Source organism: Candoia aspera, chromosome 5, assembly GCF_035149785.1.
Source record: "Candoia aspera isolate rCanAsp1 chromosome 5, rCanAsp1.hap2, whole genome shotgun sequence".
Classification (NCBI taxonomy): Eukaryota; Metazoa; Chordata; class Lepidosauria; order Squamata; family Boidae; genus Candoia; species Candoia aspera.
The window spans coordinates 25,808,542-25,836,158 of NC_086157.1; the positions used below are offsets into that span (position 1 = coordinate 25,808,542).

Genomic DNA, 27,617 nt, shown 5'->3' on the forward strand with positions numbered 1-27,617 from the left:
AAAAATATTAAAGGAATTTATTTGTTTGTTTTATGCTAGTATCAGGATAGGATTTATTCTGAAATATTTCTCCCCCCCTGCCCCACCATCCACCCACCCCAGTTATAAGGAACTCTTCAGATCCTTGGTGTCAGGTATTGTTGGTATCAGGACTGTATAACATACTATATTGTCTTACTTATAAGTAAGTATAAGTATGTTGTCTTCAAGCCATGTGGATCACTCTGTTTTCTCTGTAACTTTTTGAACATTTAGCCTAGCAGTGTAATTAGAACAATAGTGAGTCTTGCATAGTTCAAAAGGAAGTGGTCGCAGCTAGCAAGAGATCCGTCTTCTGTTCGTTTTAGATTTTATTAGTGATGTGGAGATCAGAGCATCTATCACCTTCTGCTTATTTATTTGCACAGCAGCTGTTCTGCTTGAGATAGACTATGAATCTCACCTCACAGAATCTTCTAAGAAAAATTAATCATTTTCTTCCTACTGTTGTTGCATTTGATTATTTCAAAGTATTCTCTGCTTTTATATGCAGAGTTTGTCCTGATTTTTACAAAATGCTAGAGTATTTAAGCATTTTTTTTTTCTGAAGTGATAAAACAGGAGACTCCAATAACAAATTTTGGTAACTGTCTTGCCAGGTCAGTTATTCATGTGTTCTAATGCAAATGTGAACTACTGATTTTCAAACCATCAAAATACTTACCTGTTCTTCAGTAACATATAGGACTGAGCAATAGCTTCTTCCACTATCCTTAGCCAGTTGGGCTAAAGACAATGCAATATAATGCACTTTTAAATGCAATAATATGCAATATATAATTGTATTTTTAAGAAGCAATCCTAAATTGGATGCTGCTAGGATTGAGCCAAGTCCCCAAGTATGAAAAAGATCTGCCAGAAGTGTTCTCCTTGTGCAGCAGAGTTTTGCTCTCTTTCCTCCTTCAAACAGAAGCTAAATGGTTGTCCTTGTAAAAGTCATAAGCATTTTCTTCCTTCAATAGCCTAATTTCTATCCTCTTTGTGCCCAAAGGATAAAAGGAAGACTTCTGTGTTTCCTCATAGTAGTTCCCTAAGTCTGTATCTTCCCTCTGGGCTCCCAGAAGTAGTAAGACAAAGAAATTAAAGGCAAGAGAGAAGACGAAAAGAAATCTAGCTAAATCTAGTTTACAGTAATACTCTTCACTATCTCTCTCCATGCTTTTCTGTCCTTGCAAATCATCCATGCTTCCACCACTTCTGTGCACTGATTCATGCATGGCCTTTTGTCCATTATGCATCTCACTTCTCTCTTTTTGGGGACCCACCATGCGCCTCCAGCCACAACCTCCACTTCCTCTCAACCTATTTGTTCCCACAGATACTTGTTTTGCAATTAGATCCTTATTTACTTAGTGTTATTTATTTTATTTGTAGAATCTGTGAGTCCACTTGATGTTCTGCAGTTTAGAGTAATGCAAATTTTATTAGCATAGGTGGCATAAGTAACAGCCTAATGGGAGCCCAGAGGGAAGATACAGACTTAGGGAACTACTATGAGGAAACACAGAAAGAAAACAATGATGAGGCACAAGGAGTAGAGATGCATAAGCAAATTTATATGGCTACAAACACTGCTTCTGGCACGGCACAGCCTCAGTCATACAATGAGAATTAGGCACCTACATGGCAGTCTAACATTCAAAGGGGAAGGGGGTAATTATAAGCAACAACATTTTGATTTGAGTGTATGTCACTTTCCAGGGCAATGTTTTCCCTTCTGTCTAAGGCCCAATATGGCAAAGATGGCTCCACTGTCTTGGACTACTCTACTAGAGTAAGAAGAGGAGAAAAAATTATGGATCACATTGAAAATCACATTTCCTGCACATTTCTACATTTAAAATCACAGAAACTTCAAATCCCCCCCCCCGCCCTCTTAGGTTTGTGCCCCTCTTTCCCGTGCCGGCAGATGGCTGGAACAGTTTCTCTCCTGATGACCTTGGGGCAAGGAGCATCTGGCCCAAACAAGATGATTCACACTCCAATCTGGCTTCCCCTCCCTGCTGGCAACTCGCGGGCTGACACCAATAAGGTGTTCTGGGAACATTTGATCAGGGAGCCTGACACTGGCATGGAATCATTTCTGACATGGAACTGCTAAAATGAGGACTGACCCAAATGGAGTCTAGCAATCTTATTAATCCCTACCATACTTGAGTGCCTGCTTGAAAGAGAGCAGAATTGTACTCAAGTTATCAAATATCCTTATTCTATACTTTTCATTGATGAATCAGTATTGAACGCTAACTTTGCACTCTTATGACAGCAGTGGAGGAGTAGTGACCCTCCAGAGGTTCTTGAACTGAATCTCCCAGCCTTCACCATCTACACTGCTGGGTGGGTCTGCTAGCAGTATAGTTCAGCACCATCTAAAGAGTCACCGTCCCCCAGTCTGCTCTGCAAGTAATTTTTTAATGTCCAACTTTCACAGGCATATGTGGCAACTGAGAAGACCATGGCGTGAGTCAGATGCACCTTTGTTTTTAAGCTGACATCTTTACTTCTGAAAACTTTAGATCGGTCTTTGATGGCAGATTTTCCCAGCACAATATATTGTTTGATTTCTTGATTACTATTTCCCTTGGCATTGATCATTGATCCAAGTAGAATGAAATCATTGATGACTTCAATTTATTCTCCATTTACCGTGACATCGTTTACTGGTCCATTTGTGAGAATCTTCATCTTCTTCACATTCAGGTGTAGTCCGTATTGCTGACTACAATCTTTGATCTTCATCAGCAAGTACTTCAAGTCTTCTTCATTTCCAGCAAGCATGGTTGTATCATCTGCATATTGCAGGTTGTTAATGAGTCTTCCACCAATTCTGATACCCCGTTCTTCTTTGTACATTCCTGCTTCTCAAATTACTTGTTCAGTGTACATATTGAATAAGTAGGGTGAAAGTACACAACCTTGCCGCACACCTTTTCCAATTTTGAACCACTCGGTATCACCATTTTCTGTTCAAATGACTGCCTCTTGATCCATGTACAGGTGTCATGTTCACCATTTCAATGTGCATTGTACAATTGAAATCTTAATTGTACAATCAGTCTGCATGAGTACAATTAAGTGCTCTGGAATTCCCATTCTTCGTAATATTAGCCATAACTTGTTATGGTCCACACAGTCAAATGCCTTTGTATAATCAATGAAACAGAGGTAAACATCTTTCTGGTATTCTTTACATTCAGCCAAGATCCATCTGACATCAGCAATGATATCTCTCGTACCACATCCTCTTCTAAATCCAGCCTGGACTTCTGGTAGTTCTCTATCGATGTAAGGCTGCAAACATGGTTGAATTATTTTCAGCAAAGTTTTGCTAGCATGTGAAATCAACAAAATTGTTCAATAATTTCCACATACTGTTTGATTTCCTTTCTTTGGAATGGGCATGAATACAGATCTCCTCCAGTCAGTTGACCAGGTCGTTGTCTTCCAAACTTCTTGACATAGAAGAGTAAGTGCTTCCACTGCTGCATCTGATTGTTGAAATATCTCAGTTGGTAATCCATCAGTTCCTGGAGCCTTGTTTTTCACCAATGCCTTCAGTGCAGCTTGAACTTCTTCCTTCAGTACCAATAGTTCTTGATATATTCTACCTCCTGAAATAGCTGAAAATCGACTAATGCTTTTTTATACAGTGATTCTGTATATACCTTCCATCTTCTCTTAATACAACACATGTCATTTAATGTATTGCCCATAGAATGTTTAAGGATAACAACTCAGGGCTTGAATTTTCTCTTCAGTTCTTTCAGTTTGAGAAATGCTGATCGTGTTCTTCCTCTTTGATTTTCTAGCTCTAGGTCTTTGCATATTTCATCATAATATTTTTCCTTATCTTTTCAAGCTGCCCTTTGAAATTTTCTATTTAGCTCTCTTACTTCCATTAGCTTTAGCTACTCAGCATTTAAGAGCAAGTTCCAGAGTCTCATCTGACATCCATTTGGATCTTTTCCTTCTTTCTTGCCTTTTCAATGATCTTTCACTTTCTTTGCATATTATGTTTTTAATGTCTTCCCACAACTCTTCTGGTCTTCAGTCATCAGTATTTAGTGCATTGAAAGCCTTCTATATTGAATTATGCAAATTAGAATTTGCATACAATTGAACATACAGCATGATTGATTGGTTATAATGTGTGTTGTTGAGGTAAGGATGAGAAATTAGGGTGACATGACCAAGGCAATTGTCCTATCTTGGATCAAAGAACCACACTGAGATGGTTGGTTAGGTCTCTAGTGTTTATTGTTCTACTCAACTAGACAGAAAATCCTGCTAAACTGAAAGGCCGAGGGAAAACCCTCACAGATAAAACCCAGAAATCTAGGGCGGGTCTGCTCTTAGTTTCTTCGAAGGAACATTCAAAGCTTCTAAACTACGCATGTGTTTTTCCCCCTGGATAGGGGCCCCTTCCTGTTCACCATCAGTACTTATGACAACAATGGCCCCTTGAGTTAGACAGAGGCTGTGTTCTTTAAATAAAGTTGATATTGATATGTTACTTTCTCTAGGCATTATCTCCCACTGGTCTTGATTCTCAGCACTATTCTTGTCTCTCTCTAATCACCATTCTTGTGTCTAACTGTTTCATCAGCGGAGCTGATCGCTTATGTATTCTGGGATAGTGGATTGGGAAAGTGGATTAGAGAAGGGGGTAATTTTGCTTGCTTCAACCAATGCCATCTTTTTGTTTCCGCTGCAAGCAATGTACTAAACTGCATAAAGTTTGCAGTACAGCATGTTTTGTAAATAATAGATAACGGTACAGAGACAAGATATGAGATTAGCACTTCATTAGAGATCTTGCCAGAAGAGATTGAGTTGCCAAAGGCAGTGCAAATATTTGAACCAGGATGATTTATACTGGCAATAATCTTATCTCTGTGTCCCCCACAGAAAAGATCACTGACATTGACCAGCTTTTATAAAGAGCTTAATAAGCAACTGGTATCCCAAACCAGGCTTCCAGCAGGATTGATGGATCCAGTTTTCGGAGGCAAAAGGAAGATGACTATTCAACCTCTTCCCCTCAGGAAATATAGAAACAGCAGCTCCTCCAAATAACTGTTGATGTTACTCACTCTCTGTGGAAGCCAAAGCTTAGTTGCCACAGTGCTCACTCTGAATATGGGAACAAATGATGTCCAAATCTTTCTGGGACATGAGTCATTGGGGATAGCTAATGCTCCTGGTTCTTTGCTATGACCTACACAGTTCAGTAAATGGCTCCTAGTAACAGGTGTTTGTCAACTGTAGACTTATTAGGTGTTTGATGTCATCCATATGAGCATTGTGTCAGAGGTTTGGCCCCAGAAGTCATAAAACCCCCTTCTGGGCCTTTTCCTCTGCATAGGTTGTAAAGGAGGGAGTGGGAGACTTGACTGATGTGAGTGAGAGCTGGAAACATCACAGAGCCAGCAAGAATTAGAAACTTCACTGACTCAGCAAGTTGACACCAGAATGCTTTGGCTAAAGTGTTATCTGCCAACGGGCAGTGAAGAATGTTGCTGGAGCCCATGTTGTAAAACCGAAGGCAGTTGTAAATATTCAATTTCAAACGAAGGCAGGGACCTGGGTCTGATAAAAGAAGATGGCAAGGGAAAATACAATTACCTGAGTCTTTAGATGCAGAGGGCGATAGTACTATATCTTTCAATAAACGAAATACTTTACTGAGACTTAACTGGTTCCAGAGAGATTTTTTACTATTGGGATATCTGAACCCACGTTCCTCACACGTTGTTGATTAAAAAAGAACGTTTACTAGGCAACACCCACAACAGTGGATGGTTTTAATGGTTAACTTCATTGTTTATGCATGTTCACCACAGGAGTAATTTATCCTGCTTCATTTGCATACTTTCGGTAAGGACACTTTGTGATTCACTTTTATTCCAGAGTACTAGGTGCTGCTGAACAAAATAGGGAAAGAGATATTCAAAATGTCCAAGTTTTACTTTGTAGTTTAGGACATTGTTTGGAAGGGGGGAACACTTTGCCTGCACTCTGAAGCTCTGAAAGGAAGATAACTGTCCTAACAGCCAGGAAACACTCTGAGACAAGGAACTGGTCTCTAATATTTATTGCTAGTACTTAACAGGAATCCTAACAAACTGAAGAAGCGTGGGAAAACCCAGACATATAAACCCCAAAGGTTAAGGCGGTCCCGATCTGTGTCTCTTTGAATGGCTGACCAATTCCTCAGTGCTACGCATGCGCTTGACAGTCTGGATGGGAGCCCCCTGCTCGCCATCCTTACTCATGACAATAACAACTTTAAACATGTGTGAGCAGGTTCCAGTTAAGTATGATACTCACCACAGACCAGGAAGCTGAATCCTTTTCTTTCTTATTTACACAATTTTGGTTTATTACACAAAATATATATTTCCACTGTGTTAAACCTAGTATATACAACTAATCTACTTCTCTGTGCTTAATATATGACAATATACAGGACATGGCACAGGTAAGTGGCAATACTTAAACTTATAAATTGCCCTTTTACTCAGCATTTTTTAACTGCCCACCTTTTCTAACAATAAAGCAGTATTGCCACAGTTCTCTTCCTAGCACTCACCATTGAGGACTGGGAATTCTGTTCCTTTTACCCAAAGCTTAATATCCTTTTACTTTACACTTAGCCCTATATGGTCCTCTACTTTCCAGCCCTTATACTTCAGTAGGTACAGCTGAAGTTTGAAGTAGCCTGGTAATTGCTCTCTTTTACTGAGTTGTTTCTCTGGCTTTCAGTCCTTATCAGTTCATAGGAGGGAGAAGAAAATTATGTGTGGCTGTAGCTGGTCTGTGTGTTTGGAAGTCTTGTGAGGCTCTTGCGCTCCCTTCTCAGCTGTAGTAGCTTTCAAGTCTCTTTGCTCACTCCACCATCTGTTTTGGTCCCACCTTCTTCATGCACAACTAGCTGCTGTAGGTCTCCAACACCCTCCCTCCCTCTCTCTTCCACCAACACCCACAGCCTGTGCCTTCAGCGTTCCTCTATCTTCCTTCAGTACTTTGCTCTTGTAAAGTCCTAGAGGCACAATCCATAAGGAAGGAAAACTCACATCAGCAGCCTCGGGTCTTTCCTTCCACAACACGTTATCCTTGGGAGCTGTTTTTGTATTATTTACTAGGCTTCATTTGTCATTCATATATATGCACAGAGAGCCACTTACATAAATATGCATATACATAGAGTACATATGCATATATACATACACCAATTCTGAGTTTCTTGGAACCATGTTATAGTTGCTGAAAGGCTAAGGAATGGCATATTTATGATTTAGAATCAAACATTCCTTCTTTACTTTGAGGACAAATTTGAATACTTGGCTATATTCACACAGCAGGAAATAGTTAGGTGTCATAGAGTGCTACTTATTAAACCATAACTGTTTCATCTGTGAAATAGTTTTAGAATAGCTTTCTTTTAAAAATTTTCTTTCTGACTAAACAAAGGTAAAAGCCAGCTGAAAAATATATAGGAATTATTGTTGAACAAAGAACTTGTTCAGCACAAATTTAATTGGCAACAAATTAGGCAAGAAAATAGGTTTTCGTATTATCCAGAGAAGACAAAATGAGCAAGTGCCATGATTAACAGAGGGAGAGAGATGCTTCCATTCTTCTAGACAAACAATGAACAGGTTTTTAAAGGCAGATCTAGAAAGCAATCTGTGAAAATATTGCCCTACCCTTCAGAATGTTAGAAGACAGGATGAGAGGCTGTGGAGAAGCTAATTATGACCTTTGATATCTAAAAGACTGGAGAAGGAGTGGAAAAGTACTAGTTACAGCAAAAGAGATAGTAACTGTCATGAGTAAGGATGGCGAGCAGGGGGCTCCCATCCAGACTGTCAAGCGCATGCGTAGCACTGAGGAATTAGGTAGCCATTCAAAGAGACACAGATCGGGACCGCCTTAACCTTTGGGGTTTATATGTCTGGGTTTTCCCACGCTTCTTCAGTTTGTTAGGATTCCTGTTAAGTACTAGCAATAAATATTACAGACCAGTTCCTTGTCTCAGCATGTTTCCTGGCTGTTAGGACAGTAACAATCAAAAGGAAAATCAGCATATTTTGTCGCTTGGATTTAAAAACTTGATGCAATCTGTAAATTGTTTTCAAATTTTATTAAGAATTATAAATGAGAAGAATAAAAGTCAATACAAACTACAAAAAATACGAGGAAAAAATGGGGGGAGGGAATGTAGAAAAGAAAAAGGAAAAGAAAAAAAAGAAGTAACTTCCTCCTTCATCCCAGCAGGTAAAAACAATTTTAGTAGCTTATCACCATCTCTAAATAAAACATAATCTCTCTTCTCCCCATAATTCATCTCTTAAATTAAAAAAACAAAATTCAAATGCTTGTCAATCATCCTTTGTCAGCAAAAGTCCAGTAAGGGCAACCAGATATAAATATTTTCTTTTAGCCCTGGTCGAACAAGCCAACCTTATAAATCTTCCTTGAACTTTTAAGGTTATTCTTTAAATCCCTTCAAGAAAAGTCACAGAGGTAATTTGCTTGTCATCTATGTATCCAGGCAATAATCCTTCAGAACTTTAACAGATTTCTTTTGTACTGTATGTCCATTAGGTAAAGTTTATCCTTTTGTCACTTCTAAAAAAGTTTTTCCAACCCTTAGCAGAGCTCTTCTGTATATCCAGAAGAAGAAAAAAATATCCAAATCAGTTTCCTAGTTTGGTGTCTGTTCATTTCCTTTAGGGAATAAGTCATCCATCAGATCCATTTGTATTACATTTAAATCCCCCTTCAGATTAATTTCATAGACATCCATTACAACTTGTTCTTGTTTTATAACTTCATTAGAGCATGTTCTGTCCAGTTTCTCAATTGACTGATCCATTCTATCCAGTAAGTTAGCTGAGAGGTATTCAAAAGTTTGCAGTAAGGATTTCTGCTCCATTTTCTTCATCCTCTGACTCCTTGTAATGTGCAACCTTCAAGGTCTCCTTATCATAAAAAACCAAAGTGATCTCTATTTTCCTGTGAGAAGATATCTTCAATTAATTCAAAATTATAATTCCAAATCCCTCTGGTCCCTTAGTCCATTATTAACTTTCCAAAATCCATATACAAAAGTACCCTTTTGCTGCATAGTTCAAAAGAATCATATATTTTCAAAATGTTTAAAATCAAATTTACACTGTCATTTTTTAAGGAAGTGAAGACTCACCCAATGAATACAGTAAAACCTTGCAGGTCCAAAGGGTCTTAATCTCTCCAATATACAAGAAATAAATTAATCCCCCAGAGTGATTAAGATACAAGGTTCAGTCAAGCTTAATGTCCATAAGGCTGCTTTGCGAGTGTGAGCTTGATGTAATCCCAACTCCCAGCCACTCCACTCATAAGGCTGACTGTAAAACAGTAACAGCTGTCCAGGCTCACTTTGATGATCACAATAACCTCTCTATTGTTCTGGAGAGATTACACTGGCCCAGATCCATCATCCAGCATCATCTCCCTTGCAAAAGCTGTCTTGCTAGTGAGCAACCCAGCAAGTCATCAATTCACCATGGCTCTAACAGGAAGTGTCTGTAAATTATTGTTGTTGTTTTTCCCTCATGTGCAATTTCTAGAAGTAGAGGACATAAAGTTAAAGAAAACAGGTTATAAAAGACTGTGAAGGCATAATAACCGCAGTTACCTTACCAAAAAATTATGACAAAGAAATTTTTGAAGGAATTGAAGAGACAGAGCAAATTCTGGGGAATACTTCAGAACTGAAACAAGCAAACAAAGAAAAAGAAGTCAGCTGAACCTACGCAGACAATGTGTTTGTGGAAATGCCACAGAATGGTCTCTATTAAATAAATCAGATTATTTAGTAAAATAATAGATAAATGTATTCCGATATACAGAAACACTAGCAGTTTCAAGGAACATGAAGATTTAGCATAATTAACACTTTTTTTAAAAGCCTTAACAATTCCTGTATGCAAGGTAGATTTTTAGATCCGTTTGATAAAGAACAGATATAAAATTGTTCCTAAAATTTGTATCATTTGTTCCTTTAGTACTTGTTGTCTGTTTGTTTATTGTCTATTGACTAGTGAAACAACCATATCAAATCATAACAGACCATCAGCATAGTAAAATAGAGTAAAATTGATACAATGTATCAGGATATACAGAAAGTGTTCAATAAAATATTAAAATAATATTTTTTTTAGATTCCCAGTAAGATTCTTTTTTCAACTTTATCCAGAGTTGTCCAACTTTATCCAAACTTGTTTGTGGTTTTATTGCTTTAAAATAGATGCATAGAAACCAGGTTTGTCAATGCAAATTAGCCTGTGGTAAATCTAATGCAGCCTTTATGATGAGCAGCCATGAAGTTCACTGCACTTGCAAACAAAACTGAACCAGACTGTTCCAGAAGTTGCAATTTTCTTATTTGCAGTCATTCTTCCAGTTCCCATTGGTTGTGTGTGCAGCCAGCATTTACACTCATTCCATGTGTGTTGTGCTTTGAAACATGTACATAGTAATCACAAAAAAGTGATTATATTAGGAATCAGCGAATTCCTTTACTGTGCTCTGTCCAACATTTCTATTATTAATTGTAGTACTTTTTGTAATTCCTTGGAACCTGCTATTTATTTAGTGAGCTCCTAATTAGTATGTTCTTGCGCAGCCCTTACTCTCCTGCTTCTCAACAGAACTTGTGCAAGCCAACTTCCCTTGCTAATTCTGATCGGTAGAATCATATTGATAATAGCCCCATTGATGCATCTTTATAAAATGTATGATCATAGAAATATTTAAAGAAGAAACTCCACATTTCTAGCCCAAAAAAACCCGCCCAGAGTCTCTCTTCGGGGGGAGATGGGCAGTGATAAATTTGATTAATAAATAAACAAATAAATAAATAAAAGTTGCCAATTGTTGTCATCATCTACCCCTAATATTGATACTGGAGTACAGTATACATTTTCTCTGCTAATCCAAACACCATTTTTCATTTATTCCATAGAGAAATTATTCAGGGATATGGTTTAGATCCAACTGCCTCACTGCTTCTAGTTGTGCTTAAAATTGAGGTCATGGTTCCCACACATTCATGTGTTGCTTTAGCTGCAGTTTCTGCTCAAATTAAATGTGCTCCTTTCTATGAATTTTTAGTCTGGTCACATTGTATATGCCTTTATTTATTTCTGAAAGCATTCCAATGATTAAACATAGCTTTTTATAGCTTGATGTTTACTTTTAGGGATATTGCATATTTAACCAGCTGCCCAGTATCCTTTAGACAGGGAACAATGTCACCCTGCTTTCAATAAATGATTTTTCCTAATATAAAGAAACTACATTGGGTAAGTCCATGCTGATTGCATTAACGATTAATTTGATGTATGTATGCCAATGATTGCAGCTTTTTTTTTCTCTAGGTGGTTATCAAGGCTAAAATAAATACTGGAAATTAGTGCAGCTAATATTGGGCTCAGTTTTATTATGCTGAAGAACTTTTTATCATACAGATCCCTGGCATTTACTGTACATTTCAGTATTGCTTTCATCTTATCCCTTATGGTGTTAAAGAAGTTATTTGAAAAACTTGACAATCTCAGACAGATGTTCTATCATGGGAGGAAAAAAATGCCAGCTCATTGTATAACCAGGCCAGTCTGGCCACACAGAAAATTAGGGTTTGATGGCTACTTCTGATTTTTATTTATTTATTGCTCTGAACTCTGGAGTAAGAGCCCTATTCTGGAAAAGCAGGCAAGTACTGATTTGGAAAGTGGTATAAAACATGAGGCAGGATTTCATTAAGCTTAGGATGTCTGAAAACCAGGGAGGCTAATGGCAACCCCTTTAATGCCCTGACCAGACAAAAGAACCATAGAAGGCAAGTGACAAAACATGCACAAGGGCATCATCATGCAAATGCTCGATATATTGATACAGATGGACATAAGTATATAATCACAGCATTTACATGATGTTGGCCCCCTTGTTTGCTGTAAATACCTCTGGCCTTGTTCTTAACTGAAAAATTCTTGACTTCTCTGAGGCTAACAGTACTGACTGGCTCCATTCCCTTAAATGAAAAATGTAGTGACTTAAAGGGGAAGCCTTTGGTCTATAGCAGTGGTTCCCCTGGGAGTCCCCTAGACCCTTTCCAGGGGTTCACAAAGTCAAATAAATAATTATTTTTAAATTTTTTAGTTTTAATTTCTAACACAGTAAATATCATCAATATAACCCACATAAACCAAAGCTTTTTTAAAAATGTAAGGGGGTCCTCAGGCCAAAATGTTTGAGAACCACTAGTCTGTACTTTAAGACCCCCTCCCTTCCATGAACTTTGTCTACAGTGGTGCATTAACTCTGCTGAATTGGAATCCCTTGGCTAGGGTACTGGACCTCAGCTTGTGGGCTGCAGCCAGGCGTTTGCTCCCTTGACCTCAAGGACCTCTGGCATCTCAAACTGCATTGCTGAGACTAAGCCCCACTGATGCATTGGAAATCTAGGGTAGCAGCTACCTTTAATATTAATAGCAAGTCTTTTAAAAACTTTTTTGGTGACCTGCGTAGCATCTTGGAGAGCCGGTATGGTATAGCAGTTAAGGTTATGGATGAGAAGTGGGTAAGCCCAAGTTCTAGTTCTCCTTTAGGCACTAAAGACAGCTGGGTGACTCTGGGCAGTCATTCTCTCTCAGCCTTAGACTGGAAGGTCAAAAAAAAATCTATCTACCAACCCACACTGGACCAACATAGTAAGTTACAGTCCTTAACCTTCAGTGAAGAAGGTTTTCATCCTGCAGTGGACTGATTCAGGTGGATTAGTAGTAGCATTAATTCAGGTATTATCAAATCTTAATATTTGTAGATTTATTATCTTTTGTCAAGAACTGCATAAATAAAAACAGCTTTGGTTTTTTGTTTGTTTTTTCCTGATTAATATTTGGGTAGAAGACTAAGCTATAGTGGGAGGTCAAAAAGTATGTATCTCAGGAGAAGGCAATGGAAAAATCATTTTGGTATTGCTGCCAAGAAAGCCACATGGATGTATCCATGAAGTCATTAAGAGTTGAGCTTGTCTTGAAGGAGACCTTACTTTTACTTCATTTACTTTACTATGTCATATAATCTGTCTTTGGTTTACTGATTCATAGTTCTGACCTACAAACAGAACAGACCCAGAGAAGCTTGAAATATATCAGAAGGACACAGTATATTTAGTGGTCAGCGGAAGTAGCTGAAAACCACAATGAAGAGAATCAGGATAATATACAGGTTTCTCAGTAGATACTAACCCTATATTGAATTGTTTTTCTACACTTCTAAAGATTAAAAACATTCTCAATTCAAATCTTTATTACAGTCAAAAAGAAGACATTCTATTAACTTGTAATTTTTAAAAATATGAATGAATGGTATTTCAATGGGATTTTTTTATATACAATGCTTTTGGCTGTTATGGTTTCCAGAGAATAAAATCATCTCTTTTTTTCCCAAGATAGACATTTCTCAGCACACGTATATGTTATCTCTCTGCAGAGAATGATGAGGTCCTCAGTTTTCCATATGTTTATCCTGAGCATGGTAGCAGTGGATGTCATTGTTGCTGCTAGCAATTATTATAAGGGAGAAACTTTCAAAAGCCAGTATGATGAATTCTACCTTGCAGAAGTAAGTCTCCCATTCATTACTGGTTTCTTCATCTTCCTGTCAAAAGCTGACATCACCATCATCCTTTATCACAGTCCATAAAATCATATTATAGACATAAGACTAATATTAGTTGTAACATTAATTAGGTAAACATGTCAGTCAAACTGATGGGTATCTTACATATTGCATGACAAAATTTGGCTACATTTGAAGAAATAACTGATCAGAGTGACTGCAGAATTTGGTTAAGTGTGTGCTTATCATCTCAAAATGTGTGTCAACATAAAGCAAACAATATCATAATAAAACATGGCTCCTTCTTCGCATGGGCATAGTCTTGAATGGAATGCCCTCATATATCCCCTTTAAAACTGCTGATTGGAGTGCATTTAGCCATGCCCCAGGTTAGGGCCCTACTGAGTTTGGGGACAGTAATTTGACTTTGGTATCTCTCAGGACTGGAAAGGCTGCAGGAGCGACTTAAAAATGTATTTTTAGGGAAGGACATCAGATCTGATTGAATGTGGGTGTCCTTTAGACTTTGCTTGTTAGCCTCTACTGAATATTCATGCTCTAGCATGCACACTTGAATTAAAGGAAAACCTAAAGCCATAAAAAACTAAGCTAAACTAAAAGAGGCCCCACAACTACCCCATCCCAAGGCCTGGAAGAATAACCAGCTTTTTAGTAGTTTTAAAGATTCAGTATGACTATATGCTCAAAGAAAAATATCAGCAATAATGAATTACAAAAGGAGAGTCCAGCTGGAAACTGTGTCTATGTATTTCAACAGTAGGGTAGCAATAATAAGGGAAGAAATCATCTTGTACAGTGTTTAAAGGAAAAAACTCCTATCTCACCACAAATTTAATGCATTTATGTTGGAAAATATTATTTGAAAGTGCAAAAAACTACAACAACCCTTTCCCCTTCTTTTATAACATTATACTAAGTATATAATGAGAGAGCCAGTTTGGTATAGAGGTTAAGGCATCTGGCTAGAAACCAGGAGACCGTGAGTTCTAGTCTTGCCTTGGGCACAAAGCCAGCTGGGTGACCTTGGGCCAGTCCCTCTCTCTCAGCCCTAGGAAGGAGGCAGTGGCAAACCGTTTCTTAAAAACTTTGCCAAGAACACTCCAGGCAGTCTCCAAGAATCAGACACAATTGAATGAACTAAAAAAAAGGTATATAATGTAAAATTGTCTTTATTGCAGTTTTTAAAATAGAAAAAAACCTTTACATTAAATAACACTTCATTCCAAATACAAAAAACAATGCAGTCTGTAGTTTTTTGGAACTTATTTGCAGGTTGGGTGAAAATATAGTCTTGGATATGATACATCATCTCTAGTACCAGTATAGCAGCCTCAATGCTAACAAATACTTCTTCTAGTGTTCCTCCAGCTCCCTGATTTTTCCTTCTTTTAAGATTGCTTTAGTTTTTTAAAAAAAAAATGTAAAGCAAAGTACCAGCTTCAAGCTTAATCTTTATTTTGAAATAAATGCTTCTGGATTTTTCATATATTTGAGAATTGTCCTTAGTAAATAAGGAAGTATGTCCATCTGCTCAGAAAAAAGGCAGACATAAACTGAAAAAGAGCATCCTGGGAGGTGAGAGAAGGCAAGAGAAAGGAATTTCACTTGTTGGCCTTTTTGTAAATTGGGGCTTTGTAACCGGCCATGCCCATTACAGGAACCATTTTGTGAGATAACCTATATAACATGGAAAAAAATCCAGATTTGTCTATTGGCCCCAAAAAGTTTGGGTTCCAATACCCTACATTCTTTGACTGCTAGAGTTATCCCCAAAATATAAATGTTTTATATGATGACTGGGGAACCACCCCACTATAGTCTGCCAAGAAAATGTCACGAAAGCGGCGTCCCTCCAAAGGATCAGGCATGACTCAGTACTTGCACAGGAGACCTTTCACCTTTTCACCTGTCACAGGAGGAGATGATAATGTGCTGAGCTACTTCACTGATCAATACAGTGTCAAAGCCTTACTACCTTTCATGACTACTGAGAAATAGCAAAAAGCTCAAGTTCAAAGCAGTCAATACTCTTCACACATACACACACGCGCACACACACAAGAAAATGTTTTGCACTAGCTATGTTTGTATTTGTTCTATGCTTATCTTGCTTTTGACAAAAATCTTCAAGCAGTTTTCATAAAGGGAAGGAATGGAGGACAAAGAAATCACCCTGCAATAGGCCAGAAGGAGCTTCCCTTACAGATGTCTTGTTTTAAGAAAGATGCTGGTAACCATCCAGCTGATGTTTTTCTTCTGTGTTCTGAGCAACTGGCAGCTAGACTGGAATGTCTTCAGGAATAAGGGAAACAAGCTTTTGCAGCTACTCAGCCTTTGATGAGTGGATCAGTTTACCCCTTGCTGCAATGCGAATCCAGGAAGCAGTCTTCTGGGCTGCAGGGATCTTTTCTTTTTCCTCCAGTTTCAGAGGTTTGATCTGAATCTGAACCTGAGGTCTTTTTCTTGGGAGAGTTAGTGTGCCCATGAGCACGTATTTCCTCATGCTACATGATTAGTGACATAATTCTAGAAATTGTGCTTAGTCTCTTTTTGTCCATTTGTGTTCCCATAGGTGGCCTTTACAGTCCTCTTTGATCTGGAAGCTCTCCTGAAGATCTGGTGCCTGGGCTTTACCGGATATATCAGTTCGTCTCTTCATAAATTTGAACTGTTGCTGGTTATTGGAACTACTCTGCACATTTATCCAGTTCTCTACCATTCACAGTTTACATACTTTCAGGTAGAGTGCTAATTTCCACCTCAGTATACCAGGGGAAAATATGATTGGGAATCACTCCAGAAAGTGTCTATTATTCATGTTTATTAATTTATTTTGTTGCTATTGTTGTTTTCATTTTCAGTGTGATGCTCACATTTCAAGAAGTATTAATTTCTTATTGAATTATCATATTTGTTGTGGCTATGCACCTTTTTGGAATTGAATCCAAAGCACTGCAAAATGTATATGCCACCTTCCAACTTCAAGTAGCTTTTAAGTTAGCTAACCCCTCCAAAAATCACCAAGATAAAATACAAAAATATAATCGAACCTAAAAGCCAAGAGTTAAAATAATTAAATAAAATTTAAAAGGAAACTGTTCTTTTTCAAATCAAACCAGGAAATCAATAGAGAAGCCAAAATTCTATCTCTGAATACAATTAATATAATATGAAAGCCTTGGCAAAGAATTCTAAATCTGGGGAGAAATCATCAAGTACATCCCACTGAAATCAGTAAGACTGACAGTCTAATAAGGTTGCATCACGCCAAGCTGATATGCAATCTGTTTAAATCAGATGTTATGGCAAATAGTAAGTTGTGGTACAGCTCAAATTAGACATTATGGGAAATGTGTAGCTATCACTTAAAGTAATAGCCCATGATTACTCTCCATTTCTCCCCTAAATATGCTGTAGATATTTAAAGTATGTGCCATGATGTCAGTGTTTTCTGAATTTAATTGGGCTGCATAAGGAAGTGCACAAGATAGAGTGAGTTTAGGGCTAGAGGGACAAACCCATGCCTTTCAAGTTAAAAGTGTTGTAGTTCCAAACATCTATAGAGTACTCACATCTACATTGTGTGTGTGATATTCATCCAAAATGGTATATATTTTTCTCTGCATCCATGTGTTTCAAATATTTATTTTATTTACGTATTAGATTTATATCCTGCCTTATCTTGACAATCTCACAGAACTGCCAATTTTACCACACAACAACAAACCCAAGTTGGGGCGGGTTAAGAAACAAAATGGGTACGTTAATGCCTTGAAATGGTTAAAGCCCTCTAAAATTTCTGAGCACTTTTCACAAAAGGGCCAAACTCTGCCCATTTCATGCAAAGATTGGGATAGCCTTTAAACTATTAAAGTTCTGTGCCTCTGATGTATAAATATAATTTTTATTGCTTCTGGCTACTTAAAAGACTTCTTAACAGTATAGTTCCCATGAATCGTGTTTCATCAGAAACAGTCTCAAATTGCAAATTTGAAATTAGTAGAACTAAATTGACCACTTTTGGGATGGATAACTTCCTAAATTATGTGAGCTTTTAAAACATTGAACAGAATAATAAAATATACAGCTGCTAGTTAAAATCTTTTGTATTCCACAGTAAATTAATGCAGCTAAGAAAATACTGAAGTGAAAAACTCTGGAGAAATCTCTGTCCTATATGCTGCACAGACGTGTTCTCTCATCCTGGTGCCAAATTTGATGAGAAGAAAAGCTAAAGATAGCTTTGCTTTGCTTTGCTTTGCTTTGCTTTGCTTTGCTTTGCTTTTCTTTTTTCAGTTCATATGCAGCATTTATTGCTTATCTTTCAATGTGGTAAAATACCTTTCTTTTTTATCCATAAGAATTATTGGCAACTGAAGTTGGCTGTGCTTAGTTAGCTGTAAATATCTTTTTTTTAATAAAATTGACATCTTCTAAACTATTATTGGGCTTTAATTTTATTATATTTTTAGATAATGTTGTGTGCCTCTAGAAAAAGAAATTTTACATATTCTCAACTTTGATTTGATATTAAAATAAGTTTTCCATGTAACAATCAGTAGCTTTTATTTATTCTATGAGAGAACATCCAAGACACTTAACTTTGGATCCCTCAAGAGATTTTTTTTAAGGTTTCGCAGTATGGAAATGCATTAATCACTTCATCAGAGAAATCCTGATGATCAATTGCATCCTTATATTTATATAGATATTCTGATTGCTAGACACATCTTTTTAATAATTTGTAATCCAGTTGGCATTTTATTTTAACATACACCATGATCTTTAAAGGCAGCAATGACCTTTTAATATTTGAAAAACAAGGAGGACATTTCATAAATCAGTAAACACATGGCTGAAAGTGCTGTATTCTCGAACCAGTCAAAATGGCATAATATAGATCTTGGCACACCACAAAATGAAGAATGTGTATCTTCTAATATCTGCTTCATAGCCATCTTTATTAAATTCACCATGTAAAGTTACATAGGATTTTTAAGCAAAGTATCTGTCATATTGAAAAATTTAGGTTACCCACTACAGTCTAAGTTTCCTATCATCAAATGATAGAGGGAGGACTTTGAAAAATGCATTACCTTTATTACGTGAGTTATTCCTTCTATCCATTGTGACCAACATTCATCTGCCAAAAGCCCACAAATAAATTTTAAAATGTAGTCATATATGTATATTTTCAAATATATAGCCATAGCGCTTTCCTGAAAATGCAAATGAAGATGCACTCTTGCCCTTGAGGGATGATTGTTAGATTCAGATTTGATTAAAAATTTAACATTTTAATTAGAGATGGAAAATTGAAGCTTTATTGGAAAGGGATAATTTCAAAGAAGAACAAAACAGCCAGATTAATTTAATGGATAGGCTATCCAGTAGGCTATGGATATTCAATGGCCTGTGTATACTAAAAAAAAAAACAGGATTCAGATTTCTGCTCTTTGGCCAGTTTCTTTTTCTTTCATCTCATCCTATTTAACATGCTTTTGTGAAGGTAAAGCCTTGAGAGATCAGGAGGAATTAAAATATAAATATTAAATCAGAATTAATTATTGCAGCCAAAATCACAGAATTAAGTAGTTAAAACAATAGTTTCTATTCATGATGATCATCTGTGTTTTGAATAATGTTGGGATTACTCTTCCTAATGTGTGTGTTTTGTGCATGTGTACACACATTCAAAAAGGGACGCGGTGGCGCTGCGGGTTAAACCGCTGAGCTGTCGATCGGAAGGTCGGCAGTTCGAAACCGCGCGGCGGGGTGAGCTCCCGTTGCTCGTCCCAGCTTCTGCACACCAAGCAGTTCGAAAACATGCAAATGTGAGTAGATTAATTGGTACCGCTTCGGCGGGAAGGTAACGGCGTTCCGTGAGTCATGCTGGCCACATGACCCGGAAGTGTCTATGACAACGCCGGCTCCAAGGCTTTGAAACGGAGATGAGCACCGCCCCCTAGAGTCGGACACGACTGGACTTTATGTCAAGGGAAACCTTTACCTTTACCTTTACCTTACACACATTCATACCTACATCCATACACACAACAGAAGAAGACAAGTCTTTTTCTCCATATAATGTATAAATTGAAGGGGCCAATCATTTTACATTACTGATGAAAATACAAGAGTGTAGCTGCTTTCAGATACACAAATACACATACACACAAACGTAATCTTAATGGTGGAATAAGAAACATTTATCATATATTAAGGAGGGAGAAATTTCCAAGACGGATCACACTTCCTGCCCCTAATCCTCAAAATATTCAAACTATGCACAAATAAATATATGGACTGGTGGAGGAAAAGCGCTTTGAAGACTGTCCTGTCTCATTCTCTCTTGATGAAAACAAATGGGCTAGCAAAGTGTTTTCTGGAAAGATTAATTGGATACTTAAATGTCAATTAAGGTAATGTAGGTGTGGGTGGAAGCACTCATAATAAAACAGTTAGCAGAACACTAGTCAAAATATGAAACAAGTAACTTGTTTTTAACTTTTAAAGAGAAACTGAATAGTTTCATCTATTCTGTTTAAAATATATGCACAAATATTGATTGATTGATTTAAATTCAGTTAGTTTAGGAGTCATGACACTTAGTGTGACATGAATGTATAATCTGCAGGATTATTACATATTATCCCAAAAGCTTTCCCAGACTGGGGGGAAACAGAGTTTCATCCCTTTTGGTGAGGGTTGGGATTTGGGAATGTTTAAGAGGAATTTTGGGGGGAATTTTTTGCTCTTAAACCTTTCCTGAATCCCCCAAATGTAATGTATTTTTCTGTTTGGTTCTTTTTTTTTAATCCTAAATATTCTGGTCCCACCTGCTCTAATGACTGTGGTGTCACCAGACATACCCCCTGCATCCTTCAAAGCCAATAATAACCATAATGTAAGAGACCAAGCCACAAAAGATGTATATATTTCTGTTTTTGAGGGGGAGGTAGAGGAGATTTCAGTATGAGTGCCATTCAAGGATAGACAACCTGATGTCCTCTGACTTTTCATTCTTTTTGGCTATGCTGACTAAGGCTGAAGGGAACTGAAGTTGAAAACTTTTAGTTGTCCAACCCTGCAAGCCCAGTAGTTTTCAAGTAACAAACAAGATGGAATTGCACAAAAACTAAGACTGCCTGCAACTCTATAACAATAATCCTTGGGATATTTCCGTGTAACAGACAGCTCTGACACATATTATTGTAGAAATTACTATTTCTGGAAATTACTATTGGCTATCTATTTAAGATTTTTGTATTGCTTTTTTTAATATTTATATTGATTATAAGGTATCCTATTAGCAAATGAGAGAGACAGAAAGAGATGAGCTATAATTCACCATAGATTTCTGTTTTATGGATATGGAAGTGCTGGAAGTTTGGCCATCAACCTGAAATCATGTAAAAACAATTACATTTAATTAATATAGATCCTATGGCTTAGGGAAGCATGCAGACTAAGCAATTTGGAAAGCCTGGTAGTGTGGACAGAGCATCCCTTCCCCAAGCATTAAAGCAGCCACACCCTCTGGGAGCCTCATAAAACTGTTTCAAAGCCTGTCCCCAGCTGTCCACGCTCAAGACTGCCAGGACAGAGAAACAGCAGAGTGGGCAAAGACATGCACGGAATGCCTGGGGAGCTGCAAAGCAGCTGAGCAAGTCTTCCAAGCGCACCGTCCCTTAAATGCTTTGCACTGACAGCTTCTTTTTTTTTTTTTTTTCAAGAGCCAGTTTGGCCTAGTGGTTAAGGCAACAGGCTATAAACCAGGAGTCTGTGAGTTCTAGACCCACCTTAGGCATGAAAGCCAGTGGGTGACCTTGGGCCAGTCACTCTCTCAGCCCAACTCACCTCACAGGGTTGTTGTTGTGGGGAAAATAGGAGAAGGAAGGAGTATTAGGTATGTTCACCACTTTGAGTCATTTATAAAAATAATAAAGGCAGGATAAAAATTAAATAAATAAATAAATAAATAAGATATAATTAAAACACATAGTGCAGAATATAAGATCAATAGAACTCACCTGCTTTTGAATGTTTTGCACAGCCCTAACAGGAACCAATGCGTCTGTATTTTTCAAGGTGTATGCCATGAAAGCTACTAGAAACAAAACCACTTTGTTTTATTTGTCAACCTGCAGCTACATCAGTAAAAAATGTTTCCTTTCTCCCTGCAGGTACTTAGAGTTGTTCGACTTATAAAGATTTCTCCTGCACTGGAAGATTTTGTATACAAGATTTTTGGACCTGGAAAAAAGCTTGGGAGTTTAGTTGTATTTACCGCCAGTCTATTAATTGTAATGTCAGCCATTAGTTTGCAAATGTTCTGTTTTGTGGAAGAACTAGACAGGTTTACCACATTTCCAAGGGTAAGTGTAAAAATTCCATTCCAACCAATCAGATTATGGCTGTTTAGAAATGGCTTCTTACTCTAACCTTATTCGTGCTAGTTCCTAGGCATCTGTGGGAAACGATGCTGTTGTTCTGGTATGGTGTGTTGAATTCATTTATTGCTGCTGCTATAAATAGATTTGACCCTTGATCCTTTATTTCCTTGTCCTTTTTGCTTCCTAAACCTTAATACTAATGTAATTCAGCAGGAATTGTGCTATGCAGAATTCATTAGCCATTTTTCTCACAGATGTTCATAGAATTCTTCAAGCGGCTTCAGTGGCGGTCCCAGTCTTGGATAAACAGTCAGTTCTTGTCTTCCATTTGGAGTTGGACTGTAAACCCAGAAAAAACAAATAAGGAGAAATGTCAGATAGGACATCTTATTCCTTTGGACCCAGCCAAGAAAACACATTTAGGATATAACAGAGTTTAGACAGTGACAAGGCAGAGGGACTGTTCTAAAAAACCAGCAGAGGTTCATGGCTCTAACATTAGTTTTGCACATGAAGACATCCTTTATGACAAGCATTCTGGCCATGGCATTACCAGGCCATCACAAATTAATGTTTTGCTCAGTATTCAAAATAAAGTTATAAAGGATAGCTCATGAGTGAGATTCACAAGGTCGGATACCAGTATTAAAGAAATAAAAAACTTGTTTAATTTATAGTGGGATACTGTTTGTATTTTTTTACCTGAAGTGCTGATAAAAAGGAACTGGTGGACCATTTTTTTTTAATTCTGAGAAAGTTTCAAAGAAAGAACAGACATTTCCATCCACCCCAAGATTATCCTAACATTTGACTGGCTATAAAAAAAAAATGACATATAGTGTATGGTGGAGCCAATTTGGGTCTTTCTTCAGCTCCTGAATTTTTTTTTTCCTGAAATGGAGAAAGCTAGAAGCAAGGGGATCAGGGAATTTTGATTGAGTTCTAAATAATAAAATTCTCCTCAACCACAACCTTAGTTGTACTAAACAGTCAATAGTAGTGACAATAACGTAGCAACAGATCATTACAGCTGGAGAGGCAATTTTTTCCTGTGGCCTGATAGGTTTGGCATTTGGTTTTCCATTTGTAAATTTTTACATTCCTAGAATATTGAGGGTGTGACAATGACATGACGATGTCCCAGAAAGACTGGAGCCAAATGTTGGCCGCTTCTTTTATTACTGAAGGTTTCAGTTGTTATCTATTTGGTACTTTAAAAGCAAATATATCAGTACAACTGAACCTGAAGATAGGACTTTGCCCTTTTGTTGCCTTCAGAAAATGATCATGTCATGCGCTGCCTACCTCCGAGTAATACACAGACGCTGATTCCGATGAAGCAGGCTCTGGTTTATTCGCAGTGTAGATACAGTGATAGAAAAAAGCTGAGAGTGACAGGTGTGGGGTTTAAATACCCCGCGCCGGTCAGCGCCCCCTCACTCGCGGTTACGTCACCCCCCTTTGTCCAACACGCTGTCTTGCCGGTAGGTGAGGGGTTGCGAGGCCCCGCTGGCGCTCCGGGATCGCCCATCATCGGTTTCCCTATTCCTCCGGTGATTGCTGTCAGCTGGGCGATCTCCGTTGCGCTAGCGCTAACAGCTTGGGTGTGCCTCGCGATCCGCTTAGCCATTGTCTCTTGTCCTTTAGTCTTTGTAAGTTGATGGCTACTTATCTTGAGCCCCTTCCTCTGTTTCCTTGTTATTGTCATGTGTGCCATTGCGCTGATGTCTTCAGCTCAACGGCACTCATGACAGATCATTTCTAGACTGAACAGTATAATTGTTTTCAACAAATTCTCCAGCTTTATTAAACTAAAATCAAAGTACATGTCAAATTACTAGGTTAATATAGATAGGGAAGAAAGATCTTACCTAAAGGAACTTCCAAATCAAATTTGCAAGATAACTGCTAATTAAAAATTCAGAATTTTTCCCTAAAGATATAAAACATGTGAATAGAATTTTGTCATTGCAGAATTGCAGATATACAGATCAAGAAATTATTTAGGCTTTTAAATCACATTCGAGTCTTGAGTCCTGTAACATTGCGTGTCACAATAAAATCGCTTGGATCCGCTCCTAGTTAGACTCCAAGGGTGAGACATGGTCCATGGATATCAGGGGAGCATACTTACCCAGTTATCTGGGAACAGTTTGATCCTGTTGGACCTGAAAAACTGGACAGGATCCTACAGACAGTAAATACCACCACTTATCATCTAGAACCGTGCCCCTTCTGGCTGGTTAAAGCAGTTCAGGAGGTGACATGTGGTTGGGTCCAGGTGATGGTTAATACATCCTTGAGAGAGGGGGTGTTTGCCTTTAAGGAGGCATTGCTACACCCCCTCCTCAAGAAACCATCACTGGACCCTATTCTGGACAATTTTCGTCCAGTCTCCCACCTCCCTTTTTGGGGAAGGTGGTTGAGAAAGTGCATTGCAGTTCCAGAGGGTTCTGGATGAAACGGATTATCTAGACCCTTTTCAGTCAGGTTTCAGGCCCAGATTTGGGACAGAAACAGCATTGGTCGCACTTATGGATGACCTCTGGCAGGAGCAGGATGGTGGCAGTGCATCCATCCTTGCCCTTCTTGACCTCTCAGCGGCTTTCAATACCATCAACCATGGTATCCTTTTGGAGTGGCTCAGGGAGTTGGGGGTGGACAGCGTGCTCTTGCACTAGTTCACCTCCTTCCTCCAGGGCCGGTTCCAATCAGTGGTGATAGGGAGTGAGAGATCTGGCCCTCGGCCCCTCCTTTGTGCGGTGCCACAGGGTTCGGTTCTCTCTCCACTCCTCTTCAACATCTACATGAAACCACTGGGTGAGATCATCCATCTCCATAGGATGAGGTATCATCAGTATGCTGATGACACCCAATTATACATCTCCGTCCCGGGTGAGGTAAGTGATGCCGTGACTGCCCTCTCCAGGTGCCTGGGAGCTGTAGGGGTCTGAATAGGGAACAACGGGCTTCAACTGAACCCTGGTAAGACGGAGTGACTGTGGATTAATGGCTCTTCCGTATCTGGGACTTCGTCATCTTTGGTTCTGGGTGGGGTTGCACTGCCCCAGACAGACCTGGTGCATAATCTGGGGATCCTCCTGGACTCACAGCTCCTGCTCAAAGAGCAGGTGGCAGCCGTGGCCAGGAGTGCCTTTGTGCAACTTCGTGTTGTGCACCAGTTATGCCCTTTCCTGGATCAGGAAGCCCTTCGAACAGTCACTCATGCTCTTGTTATCTCCCATATAGACTATTGCAATGCACTCCACATGGGGCTACCCTTGAAGAGTATCCAGAAGCTACAGCTGGTCCAGAATGCAGCTGTGCAGGCTATCTTTGGTGCCACTATATCGGTACAAATCACACCCTTACTATGTGAGCTGCATTGGGTACCAGTTTGCTTCTGGGTCCAATTCAAGGTGTTGGTTATCACCTTTAAAACCCTACATGGCATGGGACCAGGTTACCTGAGGGACTGCCTCTTCCCCATTACATCAACCTGTCCCACCCAATCATGCAGAGGGGGTATGTTGCGGACCCCGTCTGTAAGAGAACTCCATTTGGCAGGGTCCAGGAAGTGGGCCTTCTCTGCAGTTGCTCCCGCTTTCTGGAACATCCTGCCCCCGGAGGTGTGGTTTAGCACTATCGCTCCTGGCCTTCCAGAGGAACCTGAAGACTTGGCTCTGCTGCCTTGCTTGGGGTGAGGAGGGGAGTAGTTACGCTTGGGGATGGCTAGTGCCTTAGAGTGCTCCTCACACACATGGCCTGAATTAGACCTTCTGCCACTTGGATGTTATTCTTATTTTTATATTTATTGTTAATTGTAATTACATTTTATATATTGTATTTATATTTTATGCCTATTGTTTGTATTGACTATTTTCATTGTAAACTGCCCAGAGTCCCTCTGATGGGAGGAGATGGGCAGTGACAAATATATATATATATACACATATATACACACACACACACACACACACAAACACACACACACACAAACACACACACATCCATCCATCCATCCTCAGGGCTATCACTTCATTCTACTGCCTATATGGTATGTCTATGCCTTTTGCCTCTCCCTACTTTTCCAACAAACTGCTGGGAATTCTCTTATGAGCGTGATTGGTTTTTAATGCAGCCACTCATTTTATATAACTGCCCAGAGTCCCTCGTTGTGGGGGGAGATGGGCGGTGATAAAAATTTGATGGATGGATGGATGGATGGATGGATGGATGGATGGATGGATAGATAGATAGATAGATAGATAGATAGATAGATAAATAAATGTGCTTTTTTAAAAACTCTTTTTTTTTGTTATCCTACTTTGTACAGTTAAAGTGACTATAACAGAGAAAAATATCTATTTTAAAAGAAATATAGAGCCAGATTCTGAATGTATAGGAATGCTGCTGGCTTTTGTTCCATAAATGTAAGAATAGTGCTCACGTTCACACTGAGTACGGATCCTCAGATTTTTCTCTGAGTTCAGTTCTGGTCCTGGCTCAGAAAAACTTCCTCCTTGTTTAATAGATTATAGGGATAAAAAGTTGCCACCCAGAGTCTTTTGGGGTGGGCAGCCATATTAAATCGAATAAATTAAATTAAAGTTCCTGTGTGTCCTTGAGATGTCAGAGCAGTGATCAGGCCATGGCAGCAGAGGACTTTGAGTATGCAAACACTCGTTATGGGCAAATCTTTTTGGTTCCTCGGTGAGAGAGAAGAGGAAGACAGACACTTTGGCTGGGCATAGAAAGCACTGTACCATTCTCCTCTAAGTAAGAGCAAACTTAAAATGGTCAACATGTTCTGACATGGTATCTTTTGCTCCAGAGGCCAAAAGAGAACAATTGATTATCATGTCCATTAATGTTGCTGAAGTACAAGACTACAGTACAAGCACTGTAGGAACATTATGTGTTTTTAAGAGAAAAGGCAGACCACCTTTATTCCCTAATGCCTCTAAATTCCATGCTTTCACGTGGTTTCTTGACAAACAAGAAATAAATAGAAGCTTATCGTTGCCATGGCTACCATCTACAGCATTCTTTAGCCCATTTTTGTCATCTTGCAAGGTCTCTTATATTTTGTTTTCAAGTGAATGCTGGCTTCTAAAATCAGATTTTGTAACGTGTAGTATTCTTTTTCTTTGATTTCTAATTTTGAGATTATGTTTGAGCTAAAAATATGGAACTTGCCTTGCATTTTCAAACTGTCTTAGAATCTTAGATTTTTGTGTGTTGTGCTTTCTGTGTTCAGGAAGAAATAGTTTCACAAGATATAGCTACTTCAGGAAATAGAGATGTATTTGATTAATACCACGCTCAAATTAAAGATGTGAAACCTCCCCTAAAAAAAGAAAGAAAAAAAAAACCTAGAAAAATTGAGGTATTTTTCTTGTTTTTTCCAGAGGCTTTATTTTTAGAAAATGGGAATAATATATTTTAAAAAGCCATTTCTTAATATCCTTGCTTTAAACAACACAT

At 38.5% G+C, this 27,617-nt stretch overlaps 1 protein-coding gene across 3 annotated transcripts in view; it reads left to right on the forward strand.

The window, feature by feature from the left end:
• The window catches only part of NALCN (sodium leak channel, non-selective), a 223,252-nt gene that overhangs the window by 119,454 nt on the left and 76,181 nt on the right, over window positions 1–27,617 (forward strand). For all 3 annotated transcript variants that reach the window (XM_063304799.1, XM_063304800.1, XM_063304801.1), the window contains 3 exons: window positions 13,585–13,716; window positions 16,307–16,474; window positions 21,921–22,112. In XM_063304799.1, the coding sequence (XP_063160869.1) occupies window positions 13,585–13,716; window positions 16,307–16,474; window positions 21,921–22,112 (492 nt within the window). The remainder of the gene's footprint in view (window positions 1–13,584; window positions 13,717–16,306; window positions 16,475–21,920; window positions 22,113–27,617) is intronic.